Source organism: Carassius auratus, chromosome 17 (assembly GCF_003368295.1).
Source record: "Carassius auratus strain Wakin chromosome 17, ASM336829v1, whole genome shotgun sequence".
In the NCBI taxonomy this organism is placed as follows: Eukaryota; Metazoa; Chordata; class Actinopteri; order Cypriniformes; family Cyprinidae; genus Carassius; species Carassius auratus.
This window is the reverse complement of record NC_039259.1, coordinates 6,158,315-6,185,343: the sequence shown is the minus strand read 5'-3', so window position 1 is coordinate 6,185,343 and position 27,029 is coordinate 6,158,315. Positions and strand designations below refer to the sequence as shown.

The following is a 27,029-nucleotide window of genomic DNA, read 5'->3' as shown; positions in this document are numbered from 1 at the left end:
CCTTCAAACTGTTCATAGCCCTTTAAGATGTCATTACCCCGCCTCCTTTTAGAACGCAGTGACATCATCGGTTTAAGCAACCAATGGGAGACCACGACGAGCATGAGCTTGTGAGAGTGGTGTGTAGTGCGCATACGTATGTGTGAGTGCGATTGAGATTCTATGGAGACTTTTTTTTTATTATACACACTTCAGCTTCTTCGTCCATCTGTTGTTTGGAGTAAGATTAACATTGATTTTACCCATCTGGATTTTAAGAACGTTTTTTGAGGAAGAATGTCACTGTCGCTGGTCAATTCAACACAATACAGGAATTAAATAGTTATATTTAATTAAATTACCTTCATCAGGGTAATGGATGTTTAGATCAAGTTATGAGACTATTCTTATTTTAGCCTTAAACAGATCTGTTTCTTTGTGCACGGGGACCTTCTGTTGTTTTGGCACTGGGATCTCATGATCGTTGTTTATTTGTGTTTCAGCATGAGTTTGTTTGCATGGAGCTGAACATTTCTGAATAGACTCATTGACTGTTCTTAGAAAGAGCTGATCAATCCAGAGCTTGTGTATCGGATATGAATCTGTAATTTGAAGAAGTGATCTCTAAGAAAGCTTAGAACAATCAAGGAAAGACAGAATGCTGAAGACCCTAACTAAAAAACTCAGAAGACACTCTCTAAATGAGATCCATCCTTTTCAACTAAAGGTAAGTCAGTATATAACTATATTGCATAAAACATCCATTTATTAAAAAAGGAAATCTATGTAACTTGACAGCACGAATAGTAATACTTAATAGTTGTAGGCCAAGATGCATTAGATATGCAGAACTATATGATGTTCAAATAAAAGTAGATTAAAGTGAGTGTCGTACTTTGATACAGTGTTAATGTTACATAAAGAAGAATAAAAAGTAATAATGAACTGATTGAAATCACACGTTATTCTTAGGTTTGTCATAATTAATAGCAACATACAGTATTTTACAGTATCTTTATTGTAATGTGAAAGTGTAACCATAAAGCACTTTGTCTTTTGACTGCCGTATTTTCCTACACTGGATTGCAGAAGCCTTCTATTTACCATGTTCATGTCTCATTGTACAACAATGTGTTTGTTTAAGCTCAAGGTGGATTTGTAACATGGAAAAGTTTTAAAACCTACCCACTCATTTAGCCTTCTGTGCATATTTATTCAAGAGATCATACACACATACACTTAAAACTGGAAGTGCACAAACACCGTGAAAATATGTCCTCAGAGACTATACGTGAATGAAAAAGCTTTATTTGAAGGAATAAACTAAAGAACCAGATGACTTTGTGAGTAAAAAGTTTTAGCAGGAGACAGTATGACGGCATCTTGCTTAAGCCATCTTGATTTTTTTCATTTTTTTAAGTAATACCTTTATAGAATCCATAAATACTTCAAATACTGGAGCTAATGTTGGTTCTCTGTCGTAAATGCATCATGTAAACCTTTCGTATAGGCATTTGTCAGTACACTTCTTGTTTGAGCACATGGTGTGATGTTTCTCAAAGATGTAGCCTAAAGCTTGTATGTACTTAAGCTTATTTGATCAAGAAAGAGTCCACTTCTTGGTCCATTCCATGGATCTCCCCATAGTAGTTTTCACATTTTCCCTGTGACACTTCTAGTTGATTGATCTGTACAACTGCTGGTTCCAGTTTCATTATTTGATTGGGGAGGGGGATGGGGGTAATGTGGCAGTAGCAGGATGGAAATCTACTATAAAACTGATGATGAATGAAATTGAAGAGGCTGCTATAAAGTTGTGACCATTTAGGACAGTTGTAAAAGTGGGAATATCTATTTAATGTTATAGACGTGTTGTTACAAATATTTTGTGCGATAAAGAACAATAACTAGTAAATAAACTGCCTTTGAAAAATGAAATTACTTTCCTTTTGACTTATGTAAAAAAAGCTACATGGGCTTGGTATTGAGAAAAAGCTGTTTAGTTAACCCCCGTTCACACCAAGAACGATAACTATAAAGATAACGATATAAGTGTCCACACCAGTGAACAATATTGTCTGTTTATTCTAAGTGCATACTCATCAGCCGCTTTAATTTCTCCAGTGTGTTACAGGAGGATGGATTCTGATTGGCTGTCAATTTTAAATCGTTCATCAGCTGGAGAAAAATCGTTTTGGAAGTGATTCCAACTATATAATTTCTCTTCGTCTTTATCGTTATAGTTGTGGTGTGGACATTGCTATTTTTTTAATATTGAGAACGATTTTTAGAACCATATCTTTATTGTTATCTTTATAGTTACCGTCCTTGGTATGAATGGGTCTTTAATTTATTAAAAATATTAGTAGTAGAGACCAGACATTAAATTCTCGCATTATTTTTCTAGCTCTGTCGTTTTATTAGCAAAATATTCCACCACTCACTGGTGTATTCAGGTCACACTCAAAATCACTGTTCCATGTACAGTATGGTTTAATACGCAGTTTTTATACAAGATAGCAACTTAACGTTCATTTTCTGTCATATTTTTATGAATGTAATATGAAGACGCAAATCACAGGCACAACAATATATGTATCTGTTAGGAAAATATGCATCACATGATTAAATATTCAAGATCCCTTTCAAATAGGAAAAAAATGTCATCTCAGTGTGGATGGAAGGCCAAAAAGTAGCTAAAGAAAAATATGAAAGGAAAAAGAAGATAAGTGTAATGGTCTCCTTAATTAATGTAATTCTTACCTTTTATGATCTAATTGGTTTCTAATAGATAAAACAAGTCTTTTCTCATTGAATATCTTGTTTCACTTGGAAATGACATATTATGGAGGTAAAACTGGTTGTGAATTCCATTTTATGTTGATTTTAAAGGGTTAGTTCACCCAAAAATGAAAATTCCTCCGTGTTTTACTCACCCTTGTAGCGTCCTAGGTGTATGTGACTTTTCTTCTTTCAGAATAATCAATTCGGAGTTATATAAAAAATTATCCTTGCTCTTCCAGGCCTTTCAATGGGGTAATGGGGTGTTTGTTGTCAACAGTTCAGAAGATGTTTAATAAAGTGCGCGCATCTGTAATAAAATTTCCACAGCTTTGGGGGGTTAATAAAGGCCTCCTGTAGCAAATCTATGTGTTTTTGTACTATAAATATCCAGATTTCAAACTTTATTTATCATCTTCTGAACTGTTGACAACAAACACCAGCTTACCTCATTGAAAGCTTGGAAAAGCAAGGGCAATTTTTTATGTAACTCTGATTGGATTTGTCTTTAAGAAGAAAGTCACATACACCTAGGATGGTTAGAGGGTGAGTAAAACATGGACAAATTCTCATTTTGGGGTAAAATAACCCTTTAAGTTTGTTTGTAATAGACTGGGATTTGTAGCTGAAAGACAGTATGAATTGCAAAGCTTGTCTATGCTCAGTGTCAAGACCAAGAGTTGAAATACCTGGTTGATTTTCAAGCTAGCTTCAGTTGAGAAGCTAGCTTCAGTGTTTTTTTTTTTTTTGTTTGTTTTTCAAGATCTCAACATGTTAAAAGAAGATGGGAAGACATTTTGACTATTCAGTGCCAAAGAATGTTATTCCTGTACCAATGGACACATGTCCTGATCTCAGCTTGACCCTGTGGCTTACACTAATACATACAATTACAGTGGTTGGAGTGTGGCCTTCTGCCAGAAACGTCTTTGGCACTGCTGGGTTGCTGACAGAAGCCTTGTGTATAAGTGTTTGAGTAGATCTAGTAGACCACTGAGAAGGTTTGGAAGAAATTTGAGGATCTTCATGGCATTGTTCCCTGGATACAAGCCAGAAGATTCATAATAAGCAAAGGAATGAACGTTATGATTTCAGTATTTAAAGTTTGACTATTGTGTTGCAACTTTTGACCTACACACAACACGCTTTATCATGCTTCTCTGATCCATAGAGTTGAACACATTGGGGAATGTTGTTACATGGAGTGGCATATGGAGAGGCCTTAAATTATAAAATTAAAAATACAGAAGTAGAATTCAAACCAAACCAACCAACAACCAACCAACAAACCAACACTGTACAAGGAGGACACATAAACAGATCTGTACTAACCTAGAAGCTAGAGTTGCCCAAAAGTCTCCTTCATGCATGAACAAACACACACACAGAGCTGCAGTCATGGCCCCCGAGGGCTGGTGTGTTTGTTTGAGTCTTGAAACACTTTTTATTGTTTGTCATCCTATGTTTGAGTGTGTCCTGTGTCATAGCCTTTCACTTGATCCCCTTTTTTTTTGATTGGTTTGTTCTTGTCCACTTGTGCAAAAATGTAAAAAACAGCTGTGAGTGTGGCTATTTTTTTTTTTGCCTTGTGTGATTTTAAATTGACCACAGAGGACTTGGCCTAAACACTCCCATGGTTAGCAGACTGCTTCATGTTACAATAGTGCCTTTGCAAGTCTTGCAATACTCTGTTCGAAAGTATACACTTTATCAGATTTGTTTAATCATTCATTTGCAATCTACAACACATTAGATTGCCGACCTATATACATTTGTTATGTTTACACACAAGCCAAAAAGGTCATTGACTTTATGTCAGTTGTGCGGGCTTAATGTAACTTGTCATGAAATGTAAGGACAATTGTTTCTGGTTTCACACGCTCACCTAAATCATACCAAACAACAAACAGTTTTTCAAATGTTTGCATTTCTATAAGCCAGGAGGGGAAAGACGAGAAATTTTTGCCAGCCAGGCCAATAAAAGTTGGATACTTGTAATGGTTTAAAAAAAAAAAGATTTAGCAATACTAAGTAAATATGACATTATAGATTTGTATCACATTTATGCTGTAATAGCATTTTTAGCTTCCTGCTCGAGTAATTTCCACTTACTCAGTATGTAGTATGGTTAGCCAAAGGCAGAAATGTACTTTGGCTTCTTGGGCTGCAGTAAATTTTATAGGCCTTAAATAATATGACATAATTTGCAGCTTATGTCTGCTATAAGCATACATGTCATTGTAATAATACAAATAAAAATTAAAACAATAAAAACATAATCAGATAATTTCTTCAAGCAGCTGTATTATTGCCTCATTATTGATTCCTGCTGTTAGTTTTTTGTAATTGCAGTGAAACTAATTTCAACATTGATAATTCTGCTATTGCACTGAGTGAAAATGTGATACATGCACGGTTGTGGCTGGTAGTGATTAAGGACATTTTGCTGGACATTGTTAGCAAGTTGGTCAGAATTCAGCTGTGGTTGGTAATAAATATTATCAGGGAATCCTGGGATTTGTGAAACCCCCAGTGTTATAGTAGAAAACACATAGTTGTGGTTGAAAATTAAACATTGTGAAAGGATGTGTTAAAGTGGTCACCCAAAAATTTTAATTCTATCATCATATACTCACTCTCATGTCATTCAAATTGAAGTTTATGGCTTTCCTTTTCCTGTGGAACATAGAAAAACTATTGAAAAATATCTATTTGTCTGTACACTGAAAATCAATGGGCTCCAATATCGTTTGGTTCTAAGCATTCTTCAAAATATTTCTGCATAAGAAAGAAAGCTCTGCTTTGGATTGACATGAAGGTGGGCACTTTTCCACTATCCACTTGTGTGGCTGATATAATGAAAATGTCAATCAACTGAGGGCATGGATACATATTTCATGTGAAATCTAAAACCTGCATTGAGCTAAAAAGGCATTTACAAAATAAACATTAGAATAATACATTGAACATTTGTTAAAGGTGCGTGCATATAGTATATTCCTCACAACCTCAAGTTTTTGGTCCCCTTTAACCTTTTAAGAGAAATGGAAATTAGGTTTATTAATGTACTGAAATGCAATGCATCTGATTATGTGTTGCTTTTTGAGACTGTGGTCGAATCGGAATTTTCTAATCTTGTCGATATTCGACTGATAGTCGAATCATATGTTTGGGGGCGGGGCAAAATTCATTAACGAGTCAAGTCAGACATTCGACTAACATAATTACTTTTGTTAAAACACAGGGAAATTGTGTAACTATAATATATTAACTATATTGGGAAACTATAACAATTAACAAATTTTTTTTTTTTCAATAGTGTTCTCATTATAACATTGGCCTAAAACGTTAGCAGTAAATGTTCTGCATTTCTGTTTTGAGCTGCACACGCTGAAGATGATCAGTAATTTTGCATTATCATATTGCATTATGTTTTCCAAATGAATGTTGTTCAGTGCTTTGACACAATGTATTTTGTTTAAAGCACTATATAAATAAAGGTGATTGATTGATTGATCAGTAGAGTGATGCATTTGATAGCAAGTTTTTAATCAATGGGATTCAACTCATAATTTCATATAGAATACGTTTCGTTATTTATACAACATAACGTTAATTTTAAGACTTAAAGGCTATTTGCAAAAAGGGCCCAAATGCATATGAACATATCTGCAGGGCTCTGAACACGAACTCCTTTTGTGGACGCGTTCTTCACAAAACAATGTGCAGAAACACGGCAGCTAAACTCATAAAATTCACAGCATTTTAGTATAATGGTCTTCTCATTATAATAGTATGTATATAACAGTCCCAGTCATAGTTATTAATATTCTGCATTGTAGTTTGACCTGCTTGTATTGTGCGCTGAAGAGGTATCACCCTAGTACTACAGTGAAGCGCTTGACTCATTTAAATAATATATCCAATAAATCCCTGCCGCCAAGATGCTCCTCTCTCGGTCATCGATTATGGAAAGTGAAATATAAATCTATAGGGGTGGTTGGATTTATTCACGCACTTTAAAATATTAATTTGAAGCTTCTTTCTTTTCAGATTCTTACAGCTTTATCATAATAGGCTGTATATTAACTTATTTGGAGAAAATCGGTAGTTCTATGTGAAATCAGACATTTGAGCTCCCCCATATAGTCAAAATGGCATAATCAGTAACACCCCGCGAATATTCGACTGTTAGATTGGAAGTCCAATCAGGCTCCTCGAATCAAAGCATCAATTCGTTGACTACTCTGGGGCAACCTTAATATGAATGTTAACTTTTAAACAGTATGGAAGTGCGGTGGTGTGTTACGGTGGTTACACTTAGTCATTTGCTGTCTATGTGACACACATGATCTACACGCGCATAAAAGATGTGCACACAAACACACAGACTGGCCATGATTACAGGACCAATCACCATTCTAAACTGTTTAGCAGATGGCGTAGCTAGAACTCATGGCTGTGACACGCATGTTGACGCCCATTATGCAACTTTCATCTACCGCCCACTACACAGCATACTGCTTTGACATCACAGACATCATTAAACCCCTCAGAGGGACTCTCTTTGAGGACTGTGAAGGAATATGGGCCAGGACCATTAATTTAGCTATCAGCATTAAGAGGTTTTCATGGTTTTAACATTTTTGGTGCATAGTGAGAGAATTGGGCCCTGTTCCAAACCTTGTGAAGTCCAAGGGGCCGTAGGGTGTCCCATTTGACATTTGATTATTCAGAAGCACCATCTTTTTTGCTGCACTGCATTCTTTTCTGATGCATGCACAGTTGCGGACATCATGGTGGACTACCACTCAACAGTGTAGTCCGCAACCGCAATTTAGGGAAAGTTCTGGTCTGTATGGGTTGTGGACCCTGCCTACTTATTATACTACTTATTATGTCATTCAAAGTAACACTTTCATGTTCTTGGTGAAATGTAATTTAATATCTATATAATAATATCTGAGACATTTCTGGTCTGCTGCTGCTTGCCATAGGAAATACCTTGTTTATGAAGATAAAAAAAAGTGTTTACAGCAATGCACTTGTAATAGAAGCAGTGGAAGCCCAGCAGGCAAATACGTGGGGGATTTATATTTAGAAATGTGACGCTGGTTACGCTGGTCTAGACAGATGAGCTATAAAGTTAATTTAATTGATATGGAGAAATTTCTGGTTATGTGTTAGGTTAATAGTTTTGTCACATCACTTCCAGTGTCCTTTTCAAGGTATCGATGAACACTCAACACTCTCTTTTCCTGATACAAATAGATATTCCCTCCCCAAATTCAACCCATAGCTTGAGCCAATACTGCTGTGTTGGGCTGATCCAACCTGATCTTCATGGTTAAACATAACCATTTTACAAGGTTGCGATTTCATATGAATTTGTATGTAATCTTTTTTTTTTAAAACATTGAATGCCCAACCCTTACCTAAAACCTAAACATAACTGTGACTGTGGAGTATGCAGATCATATGAAAATATACAAATTACATTGTTAGAATTCTTAGGGTTAAGCCACCAATTCGCCAAAACTTTGTTAAGAACTGCCATTAGATGATTGTGTTGTCTGGTTTGGTTTGATAGAGCCACAGTATGTTTGTTGGTCTACAAATGATTTACTTCTCTACAGTTTAAGATGTGAAAGTATTTTATTAAAATTACACATTTCACCTTAGCAGCTGTAATAAAGTCAACTAATCGGAGCACCTGCATGCCACTGCAAAATCAGTACCTATTGATGTGTGCCAGTACACACAATGGATAGAATTTACGTCATTGTTACTGTATTGCACTAGTATGTGCATTGTTTTTTTTTTTTTTTTGCTGTTTTAGGACATTCCTAGGTGCCCTCATAATGTCTTTAAGACTGTCATGTCATTTATCTTTGAGCATTATCACACTAACAGCTCATTTGTGCTCCAACAGCTTTTCGGGCTTATATCATATTCACACACACCCTCTCCAAAGCTTGTAATCCATGCCCATCATCACTGACCCTAATCTTCCCCACACATTCAAATGAGAATAGCCAATGCTAATCCAGAAGGCCATTAGAACAGTGGCACCTCCCTGCCTCTCTCGTTCCCAGACTGCTTTGCAGGATGGTACTGTAGACCCTGAGGCTACAGGGCAGCTGATTATGTTACATATACAAACACATTGACAACCCTACAATTTATGAGCTCAGACAGGGCCAGAGGATCCAGAGAGTAAACCATAAACTATGCAAACAGCTCTGCCTGCAGGAGCAGTGCATTGTGGTCAGCATCAAACCCTCATGCAAATGCTGTTTTTTTGCACGTTAATGCAAACGGGTTGTTCTAGTTTCTGCTGTAAATGTCTGAAATCAATTTTAAACCAGATAACCCGCCTGTCAGGGATACCAAAAACTATTTTGAATCCTATACTTAACTACAGTGAGGGATTATTAAATTCAAAGCCAAGGAAATCATTCCTTGAAGGTGTTAATGTTTCTTGGAATGTTTTAGCCCTTTTTGTCTTTTTTATTACTTTATTATTAGACTATAGTCTGTTATCAATAAAACATGTTTAAAAACAGTTTTCGGGACATGGTACCATTCTATTCTTAAAAGTTTATCTTACTGTTATGTCAGTTCCATGAATATACATGAATGTGGTAAACATTTAGAACCATGACTTAGCACTGTCATACTTTTAATTATTGATATGAAGTATAATTTCATGCATTTTTTTCAAATTATACTTCAACGAACAAAAATGTGGCCCTGCACTATGGTGCTCTTATCATATAAAGTTACAAAGAAAATCGTTCAAGCGCGGCCACATTCCTGTGTTGTTCACCTGCCCTACTAAATTTGTATGTCAGTTATTCTGATAAATTACCAGTCACTGGATGATTGTGCTGCCTGTTGAAGTTTTAATGTATGCCATTGAGGCAAAGTTAAATAGTGACCATGAGAGTATTTTTTATTTCCTTTAACTTTATTTTTAGTGTGCTTAAGCTAGAGTACTTAATTGATAGTTACAGCTCTAAAATAGCATTAAATATTATAAATTATTTCAGCTAATAACACAGCTGCTGGTATTACTCGCAACCACTTTCAAATGTGTCAATATTAATATTTGCACATCAGGACTATAATATTAATTGGACATTGGACTACAATATTAATGCACCAAAGGTAAACTGTTTGCTTGCGCTTATCCTACTATTAGGTTAGAACTTTGGGGAAAGTAATGTGAAGGATGAGAGACGTTCATTCAATCCTACTTCTTTAAAAATTCAGATTCATAGTGTGAATAGCTTTTAAAAACATTAGTAGTATGAGGCAATATGCTGGATCTCATGTATCTTCAATCTTCAAAGCCAGTGGCATGTGAGCACTTGCCTCCTTTGAACTACATTTTGATACTGCCTAAACAATTATTTGAGAAAAAAAAAGACTGTACTTTCATTTCAGTCCAAAACCATAGTGAATTGCTTGATGGGTAATTTGGCCCTGATGCTGATGATTTTGACAATAGCTCTGTTAACATATTTTCACTCAAACACATGCATCCCATAATCCCCTGTGAAGATGTTGTCATCCCATCTGGGGGAGGTTCCCTGGGAAACAGGCCTCATGTAGTGCTGCAGTTTTTAGTCCAGTCACTCTGCTGTGATATGCATGTGTGTTTGTATGTAGGGGTCCATTTCTAGCCAAAATAATATTTCAGACCACTATTTAACTCAAAAGACATTACCTTCTGCTTTCACTATACACAGAGCCTGCCTTTCTGTTATACACTTATGCTGAAACTGCTTTTTCCTTTTCGAGCAGCTTTTTGTATCTGCACCCATGAGATCCTATCAGAGCTTTTCAGTGCAGGCAAAGAACCAGAAGTTGACTAAGTATCAGTAGTGTTTTCTCTCTTGACACTGAAACGAGTTGAAGCAAAGCTGGATGTATAACAACGCTCCCAGGATCTATTGATTGGCTGTCACCATTAAGCCAAGGTCACTTGCCAGCATCTTGTAGCGCTGTATTGTGTCACCCTATGCCTATTTGAGAGAGCTTCGACACAAGGAGGCCAGTGTGTACAGTTGAGGCTCACACGTAAGCTATACTTTTCAGTTCCTAGACATATTTGCTTTATTGGCATGGTAAAACGGCTTACATAACCAAACCATTAATAAACATTTGGTTATTATCACAAAGTAAACTCCTTCAGAGTGATGCAAGATCACATTGTCAAGGTTGGTTTTTCAATATATTGACAGGCTGACTGTGCATTTATTCCCAAAAGAAGTTTTTTTTATATATAATTACATTCATAAACAGGTTTTCTGGTGGTGTTTTAATTTTTTATGCTTTTTCCATTTTCTTTTTTTTTTTCCAGAGGTTGCACTTTTGTTGTGGCAATACAACCTTGCAGTAGGAGTAAGAATTTGCAACGACATGGAATTAAATATATCAATATCAGTGTCACCACCATACAGTAATATTGCTCTTTTTAAATGTATTATTGTTCAAAGCTTTTGACATATTGCGATTTTACTCAATTGTTTCTCATTCATCATTTGGCCTATGCTTTCTTTGTAGATTAAGCAAGCATATACATAGTGCAAGTTTTGACAATAGGCAGCTCTGTATAAGTAAGAAATTACTTTAAGGAATAGCATTCCTTGGTTTAGCTCTTTTATCATAGCATGAAAACCCTTGCAGTCTATTATGCTGTATGGTCATGAACTGTACGGGTGACGCAAGTTGTAGACTCACAATGTGTCCTAACCAGTTTTTTTTTTTTTTTTTTTTTTTTTAAGTTGAATAGAAATAATTGGTGTACACTGACTAACCTATTTGTTGCCTTTTCACATACTTGTTGTGAAAATTGGTGGTCAGTTACAGTTTTCCAACGAAAATTGCTGGAGTTTTACTTGAAAGTATAGTAGGATATATCTTGTTTGGTTTCCACTACCAAAAAATTACAAATCCAACAACTACAGTACATTATTTAGCCTTTATATTTATTGAATATCTGTCTGGTTACTGTGCGTTAATAACCATATTTCACAAATAAACATGTCTGGGAAGTTATTACAGTAAACCAGCTTAGTTATAGATGGGTTTCTATAAATAATCAACTCTAAATAAACAATTTAACTCAAATTAATACATTTTGAAAATACATTTTCTAATGCAGATGAATATTGTTGTACCTTCTCCTCTCTCAGTGTGTAATATTGTTATTTGATGCTGTACTAACTGAATTTTCAGGCATGATATTTATAAAACCAAACTCTTTCCAGGAAAGTTCTGGTTGCAACAAAACCAAACTAAAGAGCTATTTTTTTTTTCCTCGTAGTGGGACTGACTTGTGTATTCTGTACACACATGGAACAATAGGAGCATTCACTTTGTATTTATTTGTATGGTTATCACCGCTAAAACTTGTGCAATGCTCTTGAATACAGTGTGTAATGGGCTGTAGTTTTCTAAGTACGTAAAACTTAATGAAAACCTAGATTATAGCTTCTTACAACCGAAGACAGTGTTTGGAAGGGGTTTTGGTGGTGAGGAATGGTAATTTGTGGTGACTTTAAGATCCAAAACAGACTGTATTTTGCTGAGTGGAAATGGTTCTTCTGGGGGCCCTGAGCTGCCGTGAGATCCTAGTGCATGTGAGAAAGAGTGACACATTTGAGTCATTCAGTTTCTCTCGCTGTTTGCTTAGTGAAAGGCGAAAGAGATGAAAAGAGAAGTGGGGTGTGTTGTGTGTGTGTGTGTGTGTGTGTTCTTGAGAACAGATGGCAAGTGGTTAGCTGGGCTTGGACAAGGTAATTACCGTGGACTGTGTTACTTAACTCTTTACTTGTGCATACTTATGGGTTTTCTCTCTGTTCCATTCTCTCATTCGCTGATAGACTTTTAATCAGTTTTGCGCTTAAAATAATCTTGTCTAAATGAATTTACAATGGGACATAGCTAAGCTGTCATAAAATAAATGGTGTTGTGGTATTGGGTGTGCCTCTTGTTTTTACTTCTCTTAACCTCTAGTTTCTTCTTTTCACACTTTCGGATCTTTACTCAAACTTTACTGAGCACGTCTTTTCCATTTTATCACACATTCTAATCTTATCACACTTTCATCTCAGTTGAGGTGTGGATCTGTGAATAGTTCTGATTTCTAAGGCAAGCATTGCTGAAAAAAATTGGGTATTAAACTTTGATGTATCACATTATTTGGCATGATTCATGTAGATTATTAAGGTGTTGTATTACTGGTAAAACAATCAGTCTACAGGTTTTCAGCAGGCAAATCACAAAAAGGGCATTTCAAGCGAGCATACTTGGGCCACTCTGAACATGCTAGCAACCAAAGCATAACATGCTAAAGACACTCAATACCTTAGCAACCACATAGCATTGCTCTGGCAACCACCCACATCACACTTGCATATTGAAGGCATCTTCTTCATGGGAAATCATCACACACATTTTTTTTTAAAATCGCAAGTAAATTGATAATCCCTTTGTTCAGGTTGGATTGTTTGCTAGAAACATTCAGCATTTGCTGCATATGTTTTTTTTCACCCTTTGTAATATTATAAGGTTTCCTAAGAAGTTGCCCAAGTGTTAATCACTGTTCTTATTGTTATAGAAAATGATAAGCAATACTTTTATGCTACTAAACTGGAATACAGATGCATGAAAATCGCTTTATATTTGCTTGTGTGAGTTGTAACAGTATTCTTGTTTGTATCATTGTGATTCAGGATTGTTTGACCTTTGCTTTGCTTTTGAAACAGATTTCTTACCATGGCAGTGAGGAAGGGGGGGAGAGTGAAGATTCAGAAGGGGAAAACCAAGAGCTGGCACAGATTGACAGAGGTGTGTGTGTGTTTCCACATGGATATACAGTATCTATGGCATACAGGGCTTCAACAACTAATTGATAAAATGTATAATATTACATAGATAACGCATAGAATAAAACATCTACATAAGTTACTGTTATGTTTCTAAAAGCAAGGTTTTGAAACCTGAAAGTAAGTTATTGAAATGTTGTCGTCATTAAATGGGTACTCCACCCAAAAATGAAAATTCTCTCATTATTTACTCACCCTTATCCTGTCCCAGATGTTTATGACTTCCACTTATCCATACAATCAGTTTACAGTTGATCTGAAGGGAAATGATAGGTGTGTGTGTGTGAGAATACAAATTTTATAGTAAATTACAAGAGGAAGACTATCATGTCAATATGCATATAAATCAAACAGACTGCAACAGAAGGTAAATGCAATCATTAGCATCAAACCTTTTCTAAATGAAATAAAATTAAAACCCTTAATGCAATGCACCTGATGTTATTTTTTTACATATATAGTAGTGGGGTATCTAAAAAAACATAAAAAGTATGAGCATTAAAAGAAAAGTAATGGTTAGTGTAGACCCTTATTATGATGTTTAATCGACAAATTAAATGAGTTTCAATAAAACCTGACAGTCTGTCATATAAACAAACTTTGTACTCTCTGCAGGCTAAGAGTAATGGAAATTGGCTTAGTCTAATCTATTATGGTTTGGTGTATCAGAGTTTGAACTAGGGGTTGAACGATTTCAAATTTTTTAAAGTCAACTTTTATATGATGGAAGTCGAGTAGAAGTCGACAAGTCGCTGATGACGTCATTAATGGAAAGTAAAAAGAGCCTGGGGCTGAGACAAACACCTTGCGCATGGCACAGCTATGGCATGTGACACAGCGCTGCCCACATGGCTGTTGCTCGTATAACAGCTCATTTTTATCAGTTCTTTTGTTTTTGGGTCATTATATTTCTCACAGATTTCTCATCGTTCTAAATCAGATACAGATAAAATAGCAAAGTAAACATTATATTCATATGAATGTATTAGTGAAAATGATTGCTTGTGTGAATTAATTCTACCTGGCAGCATCTCTCTATAAAATCTCTATATATGTTTATAAATTTCCGTGCTGAATGATTCTGTGTGGGCACGATCTGTGAGTTATGTAAAGTGCTACTATTTGTAGTCTACGTGTGTGCGTTACAGTGCAGCAGCGCATTAGAACGGCGATTAACTTTTACTGTACAATAAGCTGTTTAAAATGTGCATTCTCCCATTCAATTTCGAGCATCCAGTAATATAATCACACATGTCCTATGGAGTCTTTCAGGGTATGCCTTTATTTGTCATTTTAACTGTTTGGAATCGGAGCGTAAATGTGGAAGTCCTTCAAAGATTTCCTATCCTGTTGCGCCCTCTATAGGACCAGGGACTAGTCAATGTCAAGCTTAAAGTATCATTGCAGACCACTGAAGTAGACCAGTCGATTACTCAGTGCAACCCCTAGTTTGAACCTAACTCAATTGAGCAGTGACTCAATATGGCATCTACCAAAGAAGTGAAGACAGTGGAGCTTAGGTGATCCACCTCATTATACAGTTTGATACTGCAGTTCAGTATTAATATAGACTAGCAACTAACCTCTAGAAATGTTTGTCAGTGTGAACAACCCCTTAAGGAACAAGACATTAAATATCATTGTGCTCTTGAGCAAGACATGCAAACACAATATGCTTCATGGTATTGATGGTAAGTTTATATTTTGCTAAATTACATCTTTCGGCTATATTGCACCCCTTGCAGAGCGTCGACGAAACTGCGCCTTGACGCCTCTAGCTACTAGCCAGCAGCACAATCAGGGCATTCTTTCTCCTGCCCACTTACGACGTCTCCGTTTACTCCTGGACCCAATCTTGGACCATCACAGTTCTGAAGAGGAGCTGGAGCGCATCGCAGGAGCCACGGGGGCTGAGGGGGGTCGAAAGTGGCACAGACATGGAGACATGAGCAGCGCCTCTAGTGATGAGGAGGTGAAGGACCTGTGTGGGACAAATGAATCGTCAGCTGGACCTCGCTTGAGCGCCGCTTCTCCCAGCCCTGTTCTCTTCAGCTCCTCTCCTCCTCGAGCTCTCAAGCCTTCCCACACCCCAGCCCGCCTTCCTGTCCGTCCCATTATTCTCAGCCACTTTGAACAACCTTCAATGCCTTACTGGCGGCACCGGCCCACTTACACAGGAGAACCAGGTCGCCCCAGCTTGGACCTGGAGAAAATGCAGCAGGTAAGAGACACTCAAGTTCTTATTTAGCCAACAGGAAACTTTGTGAGTTTGCAAGAGATGACACAACCATCTTTTGTTGGTCATTGAGCATCATATTCTAAAAAACACTATAAGTCTTAACCCTGTTCTCAACCGTCCAGAAAAAGTACAAAGGTTGATAACAAATCAAATTAAATTATTCCTGGAATTAGTCACTGAAAATTGTCCTAATAGTATAAAGGCATGTGACACTAACATATTTTAGCAAAAAGGCTAAAGAAATGGATGTGGAAAATGGAAAAGGTGGGAAGAGGATAGAGCATGGGGGTTGGAAGGAGATCAGATTCACTCAACAGAGCTACAACATGCTTTCCGTGTCCAAATGGATAAACTGGGGACAAAGACAAAAAAGATAGGGACACTTTACCAAATCAGTCTGTCAATGTGAAGGGTTTGCAAATCAGATTTGAATATTACCAAAAAACATAATTTTAAAGACTTACAGCAAATGGCTGTACAAACTATGAACAAAAAACACAGATCAGTTTAAAGGGATATTCCACCTAAATGTTTTGGACTTACTTTCTAAGATTTTTAGAAAAACAATCCATGTCTAATCCTGTATAATACAAATAGAAGGAACCCTCAAAGATAATGCATTAAAATGAATGAAGCAAAATGAAGCAATAAGTGCGTGTGAGAAAAATACTCATACAAACATAAAAATTTGCACTCTGTGATGCAAACACACGCATAAAGCATTGTTTACATTAAGCATAAATTCATAGGACAGTTGGCTGGAAGCCAATTGTTCATTGTTTAAAAGGGTTCAAAATATATGTATTTGTATTTATTTAGAGACAAAGTCAGACTTAAAAATGTGTAAACATTATTGCATTAGAAACAGTAGTAAGTTAAGTTTTTTTTTCCAAATAATTTATTAAACCGAACATTTAGCAGATATTTACATTTTAAATTATAAAACGATAGATACTTTTCTGTTAAGGCAAAACTATGTGGACACTTTTTGTTTCTGCAAAAGTATTGGAAACTCTGGTTACTCCGCTAGGAAAACCTGTATGATTTTGAGGTAAATTGACTACATACTACCATCGAAGAGACTTTAGGACCAGTCATTGTGAAAATGGTTGGAAAAAAGTTAGTTCTTCTTAAATAATTTAACTCCAAAGACCATCTTCTATTCTGATGTAAAATCTCTTGAGAATACTGTTTCAGACCAACAGTTCTTGTTGACTCAATGGCTGAGTTTAAAAACAATGCAGGACCAATGCACACAACTATACTTACTCAGACAACTCCATGTGCTCCAGGGCTTTGTGCCCGCCACCTCCAGAGAGAAAGAGAGGATGACAGATGTCAGCCCCCCTCCCTCTCTTTAAACAAAAGCCCAATAGAGTGAATGAAACAGCAAAGTAGGACAAGTAAACCTAGTAGTGTTGTCTTCAGGTGTTCAAATATACAGAGCAGATTGTGCAGAATGGAAAAAAAGGATATGTGGAGACAGAAAGAGCAAAAAGACGAGAACAGAAAGAGAGAGGAGCTGAATGAAGATGGCTGGGGACCATAAGACTCTCTGAGTACACTGTGTGTGTGCGTGTGTGTGTGTGCTTGGTCAAGTGTAATGGGAGGTGTTGATGGAAAAACAATATGGGAGACTATTCAAGTAAGCTGCTAAAAGATCATTTTGCTGTAATTTTCAAAAATCAAATCAGTTTTTAACCTCTAAATATTAAGTCTTACTAAGTCTTATCAGTATTATTGGCTGAAGTTGTAAACATGAAATAATCCATGTCCAGCCTCATTCTTCTATGCATCACGTTTAATTATATACGACAGCTGTTATGTTAATATGTTGTGCTACATTTGGCCAAGAGTCGTGTTAGTTTTTCATTAATAATCCTTAGCAACTAATCCATTCCTGCACATATGCAGTTACTTATATCTCAAATCCAGGGGTCCAGCTATTGTTTGAGTGAAATTAATGGTTTGTCTGACAGATGTCTAAATGCTGCCCTCCATGGTTGAGTGAGCTTGACAAACATTATCTCCTTTTTTGGGAACTTTGAAATGAGGCCAAGCTCATTTTAAACTCCACTTGGGCTTGAACCTTGGCTCCCAGTCAATCAGATCTGGACAAATGTAACAATTCCTGGGTTGTTGTTGTTGTTTTTTTTTTTACTGGGATTTTCCCTTGTAGACCAAAGATACTGCTTGAAATGTGCATTAATCTTCCTTTAGGTATTTCCTCATAGATAGCTTTGAAAAATCTTGGTTGTTTTTAATGTAATGACAAGCCCTGTTTGTAATATGATGTTTTAAAATTATCTCTACAGACACAAGAGGGTTATTTATATTGTTTCAAAGAAAAGAAAAATGTTTTTCAGTATGTTCATGCTGCTTTTTGTGCTTTTTTTTTTTCTCACAATAAAACCATTCAGATTTGAAGTTCAAGATGATCAGTGACTGAATTTTGTTCTGTTCCTGTCTATAAAAATGATTTTGATACATGAGTCTTTTGGACTACTTTTAAACTGCCTTTTTAAACTGTAAAACTGCCTTTTGTCCTTTTGTTGATAGTCCTGGTCTTTGGTGCAGCATGAACATTCTGCTAAACATCCCCTTCTTGTTCCAAAAAATAAAGATTGTCACAGTTTGAAATGAGGGAAAATAATGTAGTTTTTTATTTTTATTTAATTATAAAAGTTGTGTATGAGGATCACTGATTGTTTTCAGTGTAATGAACTGCTTAGTCTCATAAGTCCTAAGTATACTGTTTTTAAAATGAACTGTAAAGAGATGGAGTTAACCTCTGATCTTGAGTCATCAGTCTTTAATTTAGCACTGACAGCAGAGTTCTGGGTAAGGAAAGCAAACAGATTTCCACAGGAGGCGGCCCACTGGATGTTTTGCTCTGTTGCATAAAAGAGTCATTCGTTTTGGTTTTTAGTGGCCCAGAGCTTCCACAGCTCTTCCAGAACAGCTCAAGGGCAAAAAAGTAGTAAATGTTTATACTTACAATAGGAAAACTTGTTCCTCATTGTGGAGTTTGGCTTTGTATAGATTTATGGAAGGTTTATGTCATTCCTTTTAACCACAATTTCTCCTTTCTGCTTTTTGTTTCAGAAAATGCTTCTAAAAAAGAACTGTGGAGGGAAAACAAGGACTATCAAGATTCGGGTGAGTGTGTCAAAAGAAAAAAAAAAGATAAAGTGGGCCCTAAAAAAGTATTCAGTTAAACCACACTGTATGATTGCCATTGCATTAGATAATAAAATGTTAAATAAAGTTTAATCTGTTATAAAGAATGAATGCATAAGCACACTTTTCAAAAAGCTGACAAAGAATATATGCGCAATTTAAGTGTTTGAACTTTGTAAGAAATGCAAAAATGTTATGGATAAAAAGTTAGATAGATAAATAGACAGACAGACAATAAGATAGATAGATGGATCTCCTCTAATGCAGTGACATTCATCCTCATGTATCTAAATACTTTTTGGGGTCACTGTTTATAGTTTGTTAGAAAACCTAAGAAATATTTATTTAGTTAGCCTTTTATAAATAGTTACGTTTATGCAAATAGTAAATTATTTAGAAATGTTTTTCTAGTCTTGGATCAGTTTTATCTGATCAGACAGAAGAAGCATGATTTCTTTGAATGAGAGTGGTTAGATTGCTTCATAAAACACTGACATGTGAGCATGCCTTGTTTCGGCGGTGCACTGGAGCATGGCCAAAGTGCACCCGCTGACCCTCATAGCCATGGCCGTGGACCCCGTGTGTTTCTTTGGCACTCATCACGCTGCTCCAGAAGGCCCAGTGTGTGACGTCATTATGAGCTCGGCACCTTTTGGACTGCAGAACAGTGACTCCTGCTTGCCTCCTCCTGCCATGCATGGCACAGGAGCTGGAACACTCTTGGGCAACCCTGGCTGCAGACCAGGCTGCTGGAGTCAGAGAAATGAATTAGAAACACAATCTGTGTCACCACTTAGGGGCCCCTTACAAAAAAACAAAAACAAAAAAAGTGGTAATACCATTGTATTATTTAAGATACTTTTCAGTAACATTTAAATACCACAGCATTCTCACATTTACAGACTGTAACCACGCTAAAAATAAATAAATATTTACTTAAAGATTTACTTCCTGCAGAATGTTCTATTTGCAAAATAATTGTTGCGTAATTGTCTTTCTCTCCACTGAACATCCAGCAACCTCCATTTCATCTGCAGGAGATTGGATGACCATTTTTATTAGATTAATGGAAAGAGGTGAGGAGAGGAGCTAGGGATGAAAAGGGAGAGGGAGAAGGAAGTGTGTATGTGTGTGTGTATTAGGATGAAGTCATTTTCCATTTATAGAGTGCCGGCTGTTGCAGGATCTACAATCATAGAGAGAAAGATGTTCATCGCTTCACTCCTCCGCTTTGTTGTTGTTTTCAACTTTCTTTTGCTCTTCCCACTCTCTTTGCTTTCCCACTCTATTTTCCTTTGCCTTTTGTCCTTGATTGTTGACTCTTTATTGTCATATTTGGTGTATCTATTTCCTCCTTGGGTGGCCACATCTTGTGTTCCTTTTCAGGCTCTCTATTTCTTTTCCTTTTCCACCACTTTCGCAGGAAGATTATTATAGTTTGGTGTTAATTTCAATATAAATTTGGAAGCTTTTAGCAATGGCAGATGAATGATTTGAGAAGTCAACATAACATGAGTCAATTATTCACATCTTTAAAAAAAGAATTTGTATTTAACATTTTGTACTTTTGTATTTAAAGTCTCTAATGTGAATGCAGCAATGCAATCTGCCTTATTATCCACAAGAAAACATGATTTTACACCAGTGATGTTCAGTGTGATTCTAAAATGAGGAGGCAAAGTCCCCTTTCTGATTTAACTTGTTTTAATCAAGTATAAATTTGTGTTTGTGTTTATGTTTCTGAGTTAAAGGCTCATGAGAAAGCATGCAACGCACCTTATGCTTGGAACAAGCAATCAACACAATGATACATATGTATGGTTATATTAGTATACATACTTTTGCTGCAAGACATGCTGGGATGGGCTTTATGTGCTTTTACACATAAACTAACTCATCATTAGTCAGTAAATATTTAAAAAACGTCAAATGATGTTCACAGCTGAGTTAAAAAGAAAGGTGCACCTATGTGCCTAAGAAATTGCTTTTGAAGAAACGAAATGAACTTGCTCACAGACTTGCTCACAGATTACCTCATGTATATTTTTATTTGAACAAGGCTGGAAATATATTATTTGATTTTTACTCTGTAATTTTTCTGCCCATTGATCTTTTTAAGTCAATTTGTAGACTTTTGAAAATTAAAACCTTATCACTTTGACAGAGTCTCAAACTAAACATGGTGCTAAGTAGACATGGATTCCTCTCACATAACATCTGTTCTGTACTTCCACTTTAAAATGAAACCATTGCCTGGAGGTCACTGTTGGGTAGCATCACTTAAAAAAGTGTCATTATTCATTTCCATTACATTTTTTAATTAGTTTTTTTAGTTCATTAATTTAGTTCAACAATGATATATATATATATAAAAAAAATAATAATAAAAAAACATTTGAAGTTTCTTCTTCAGAATTTTACATATAATTCAGTGTGTTATTTGCAGCTTGTTTTAATTAACTGTGAAAATGCAACTTCTGAGTAAATTTTTTCTTGCATTTTTTTTCAATGTACATATAAACATCTCTACAGGAGACGATAATGATTGAGAATAAATCAATAAATCATGGTTAAATTGATAATATTACTGAATATTAATGGACTTTTATCTCCCTAAACACCTAAGTCATACTTTTTTGTTTTATTTTATTTTAATATCTTCATTCTAATATACAAAAGCAACCCTATATCAATCAGTGAGCTAAGCTAGCAGTTACTCTACATTAAATGAAGCTTCACTATACACTGAATGCATATGCACCTGTATTTGCATGGGTATGCTCAATTTAGACCAACTGCCATAAAACATGAAGAACGAGAAGTCACCGTCATACCACAGTACTTCTGTTGGCTACACAGGTCCATGTATGGTGGTGGCATCACTTACAGGATACATGACCCTTAGCAGTTTCCGAATGAATCTAGAGCTTCAGAAATATTTGGGGAAATGTAGCTTTTGTGGAAGCTACCACACTACTTGATCAACAAAAGAGCTTTGTTACTGAAAAGCTATTTGATTCAGAAAACAGCTACCCTACCACAATGGCACTGACGAATGAAGTTAAACTAGTAGCGTCACTACTTATAGCTATGCTACTGCCCAACACTGATAATACTAATGCTTTTCCACTCACTCTTCACTTTCCGTCCTTTCCCAACTGCACATGTAGTGGTTGGGGCCCCTTGTTTTATCTCAGAGCCCCTGTCTCTCTGCTGGCCACGCTCCAGGTGAGCGCTAGAGATGGAGAGGGAAGCGGCTATCTGGGGGCCTGTTAGGGGATAGGGAAAATCATCATGGGGGTTTGAGGTCTGGGACATGACCAGAGAGGCTCAGAAACAAGAAAGCAATGAACCAAAGTAGGAGAAAGGGAAAAAAGTCATTGGTGGATGAAGCCAGAGAAGACAAACAGTCTCATCGCCTGGATGAGTTTTGGTCCAAACTTGTTGACAAGACAGATGTTAGGGGTTGAGGGGTTAATTCTTTCCCATGTATAAGGGGTATAGTGTGCCATGTGATGTTTTAAAGGCATTATGCGGTCTTAAAATGTACTAGGAAAGCCTGACCTGTTTGTTATAATTAGTTTACAATAGTTTTCAGTTTTTAATTTGTCAGCTTAGGCTCGAAGAGCTATTTAAATGTAAAAATGAAGATCTGTATTTGATAGTTTGTCATTTGCTGTTAGGAATGCATGGATGAAACCAGTTTAAAATGATTAAACATAGAACATTGCTGTCTGAAGGGAGATTCATTGAAAACAGCTGCTTATAGAAAGTAAATGGAGTAATGTAGCTCTGCAATGAAATGCAGAGGCCTCCTCTTTTTATTTCGATGAAGTGTTGATCTGGCCCCTTGATAGATTTGAAAACCTCAAAAAGAGTGGCTATTTGACAGGAAAAGAGCTTAACCTTGTGGTACATGCCTGTATATCTTTGTGAGCTGTGCAATATGATCCAGGCTAGATTTAGCTGGCCATATGTGAAACATATTAACTACCGGTACTTCTTTTATTCCCCAACACAGGAACTCCTCCTTTCTCTGGGGTTTTCAGGTCGTTTTTCGCTCATTTGGTTTTACTCAGGTTTTGATGATTTTGGTCATGTTAAGCCAGTGATGATGCACTAGAGGAACTTTTAGACAAAGTTCTTCATGTTACTGTAGTACAATCAAGTTAAAGTTGGATGGAGTTCAGCATACAAAAATGGCAAGAAAACAGTTTCAGTTACTAGTGGTTTAATATTAATGCATTATTTGTCTACTTATTTGTATGATTCATATTTATATGTTACATCCAAATTTAGCATTTTAATACTGAAACAAAATCAGTATGAAATATCTAGAATGTCACATATTTAATAACAAGATAATAATAAAATGAAGTATGCATAAATTAATAAGTAAAAATGCAAAATGTGTTTCTCGTTGTACTGGAAATGCAGTAAGCAGTAATGCATAAAAGAACAGGGTCAGTTAAATGGGTGTGGATATGATTACAGCAAAGACACAGATGCCAGAGACATCTAGCATACACAAAGTGATGACTGCTTATGCAGAAATCGCTAGTATAATGTTCTTCCATAGCAAAAGAGTCATATTTCTAATAAGCATCAGTCACAAGTAATTGCAATGTGTGTGTGTGTGTGTGTGTACAGTATATAGCTTCCAGTCACCTTTATACCTTTTTTTGTTTCTTGTGGTTCCCTCACAGAACCTGAGTGGTGGTCGTCACGCACCCCGATACTCCTACGATCCATCCATCTTTGCTTTCCGCCCTCTGAGCAACGCTCCGCCCTGCAGCCCCCTGCTCACTGCCGAGGAACCTCCATGTGCTTGAGGGATAGGACTGGAAATTTGCAGACAAAACATCACACATTTGTGGACCAAAAATTCCCAACATAAAGACAATGTATGTTTGCATTGCTTTTATTTTGCAGGATATTAGTGTGAACAAAGGCCCTGTGATAAGGCCTGTTGACAAAACAGGAAGTGTGATCAGGGCCAGAATGTAGGAGAGGAATGAGGAGACGGTAACCTTTTGCCTTTAGCTGTCTCATCCTCTCTTTCTCTCAGGAAACCCACTTAGAACTTAATGTAATGACAAGGCCATGACCACTGAGCTATCTATTAAACCACTACCAAATGGTTTGGTCTCACTGATGTGTTTAACAGGAATGAGGAGTGATTGGTCAGTGGTTTGTAGATAACATCTCATGATTGGGCCACATGGTTACAGTATATCTCAAGACCATCGGTTTGAGAGTAAAATGTAAGACCACATTTAGGTTGCATTGGGTTTAGACAGCAAAATGTGATGAGAGACAATCAGTTTAATGCCAGAATGGGCCTTAATTCATTTTTTTCTATTAGAGTTTTTCAAACTATAAACAGGATAAAGTGGAAAGCGACAGTAACAATCAGATATAATGACAGCACAGGCCAGATATTCCAAGTCATTGTTCAACTTCAGATGTTATGCAAGTCTGACCATAACAATGTATCAGTAATCAGAGCTGATCATCTGATGTGTATTCCAAAATAATTAAATCTTATGTGAAGAATAAGAAAAAAAAAAAAACGCTAAACTAGAATCTTTCGATGTTGTATATTAAACATGCGCCTTACTATGTAGCATTCTCAGTACTATGTACCTAAATACAGGGACTTTTCCCATCGATATCTAGTTTATTAAATATTTTGACACTGTTTAAACACACCAGGGAAGAAATCATACACACAGTGGCTGAATTGAATACTAGCGTACTGCATACTACAAAATAAACATTGTATACGGTGTACTATTTTTAAAAAATATGATGTGAAACAGGATAGAACAGATTATATTTACAAAAAATGCTTGAAAACAGTATGTTGATTATATTGGGGGGAAAAAGAAGGTTAGTTTGCATTAAATCATTTCTGGAAAAAAAATATTTTGGTTTATTAATCATACTGGAAATAGAAGGTTCAGTCGAACAGTGTACTGTGAGATATAGTATTTTCCAGAAAATGTGCATACTCTTCACATTATACAAACAATATACAGCAGAAATAACAAGATGAGTATGTTAGTATACCATTCTAAACATAGCCTATGTGTTATCCTTCTGATGTGTAAAAAATTAAGTATGGAACTTGACATGTGATCTTAAATATAGACAGCAGGAATCCTATCCATGCAGTATATTTCAAAACTAATCCATCTGAGGATTTTGATTGTGGATGTAATGTATTTAGCAGCATACTTCTAAACTTTTTACTGAATGTAAACTGCAGTTGTAACCCGTGTAAGGGTCAATAAGCTAGGGCAACCAGAGGGTGAACAATAAGGACAATTATCCGTAGTTGTTGAGTAAGTTTCACCTAGGTGTTAATGTGTATCTATGTGAAACAATTCAATATTTTTGAAACATAACTATAGGGGCATATAGTGCAGTACATGCTTGCAGCATGTGAAAATTTGTTTTTTTCTGTCTCTATGCCTCAAATGAGGGGAATAAATATTTCTTCCCAGTTTGTGTCTCGTTAATTTACTTGAAATACTCATATGGCTCAAAAAAAAAAAAAAAAAATACATTCCCTGTTGGTTAATGGTCATGATTTGCAAGTATATAAAAATATATGTGCATAGTGCATAGAGTTTGCATTTACTATGAACAGTGCAACTCTGAAATGCTATACTTGTATAATATTTAATAAAATTACTTGAGTTGTATTATTTTTATTATTATTACAGTTGTGCAGCCCCATTTATTTATTTATTGTTATTAATTAATTACCTTTTCACCAACTCGTGGACCCCCATTTTTGGAAACCTTGCCTTAATGCGAATGATGCATAAGTAAGGGGCATCTAAAAGTATGGGTCTCATTTTACCCTTATTACATAAACATGCTTCACAAAAGCCACTTTCCACTCTCGAAAGAGCTGTTTCTTGATGTGATAAGACATTTGTGTGAAGGTTGTGTTATTTTTTTACTGTGAATGTGCGTGTGCCGGGCGATAAGTGAGCGTGCCAACATTGCAGGTTCCATATCCACCCTGAAGGAGCATTCTCATTCCAGCGTGGGCTGATTCCACAGGCCTAGCTGTGCCAGATCCCAAACAGAGCAATAAGCTGTGTGTTTGTGTTCAGGGAACCAGAGAGTGACGTCAGTGAGGGTCTGAAGGAAGTAAGCCAGGAATGAAGACATCAAGATGGGTGTGTGTAGCCTGATTAGACGATAAATACAGTACTATGGTTCAATCAGATCCAAATCCAGTTTCCTGTAGGATAAGCAGAATGTACACACTCAAGTTTGGAAATTGGAATGGGTATAGTTACAAATAAAATATCATGCAAAATTATCTAAAGCAGCTCAGTTGCAAATAGCATTTGCAAACCCCATTCAATTCATAGTTTTAAATATAAGCATGTTTTTCAGCTGAACAGTTGGCCTGTTGCCACACTCAACCCTTATGTCTCTCAACTTCCGAAAAAAAAAACATCCATGAATAGTCTAATAAAATTGCTTAGAACATTCTCCATATAGCAATATATAATGTTTTGCATTTTAAAACTCTCCAGGAGGTAGGCATGCCACTGTCAAGGTATACAATCAAGAGAAGACTTCACCAGAACAAATACTGAGGGCTTACCACAAGACGCAAATAAGGTTAGATTAGACTTTGCCAAAAAGTCTTCTGGAAAAGCATTCTTTGGACAGCTGAAATTAGGATCAACCTCTGTACCAGAATGACAGGAAGAAAAATGTATGGAGAAGCCTTGGAACAGCTCATGATCCAAAGCATACAACATCATCTGTCAAACATGGTGGAGCAGTGTGAGGCATGAGCGTTCATGGCTTCCAGTGCCATTGGGTTTTTAGTGGTATTTAGTGATGATGAGGACAGAAGCAGCCGGATTAATTCTGTAGTATAGGGATCCCAGACATCAACATAGTGGTGGGCCAGATGT

The 27,029-nt window shown here is 36.3% G+C and overlaps 1 protein-coding gene across 2 annotated transcripts; it reads left to right on the top strand.

The window, feature by feature from the left end:
* The first annotated feature begins 100 nt into the window (after positions 1–100).
* Positions 101–25,585, top strand: LOC113117037 (uncharacterized). Of its 2 annotated transcripts, XM_026285408.1 has the most exons (6): positions 101–220; positions 483–706; positions 13,539–13,620; positions 15,404–15,879; positions 19,003–19,056; positions 23,784–25,585. In XM_026285408.1, the coding sequence occupies exons 2-6, from the start codon at positions 638–640 to the stop codon at positions 23,907–23,909; spliced, it is 807 nt and encodes a 268-aa protein (XP_026141193.1). In that variant the 5' UTR covers positions 101–220; positions 483–637; the 3' UTR covers positions 23,910–25,585. The 2 variants fall into 2 exon arrangements, with proteins under 2 accessions (XP_026141193.1, XP_026141192.1); XM_026285407.1 differs by having other exon boundaries at positions 111–706.
* The last annotated feature ends 1,444 nt before the right edge of the window (positions 25,586–27,029 follow it).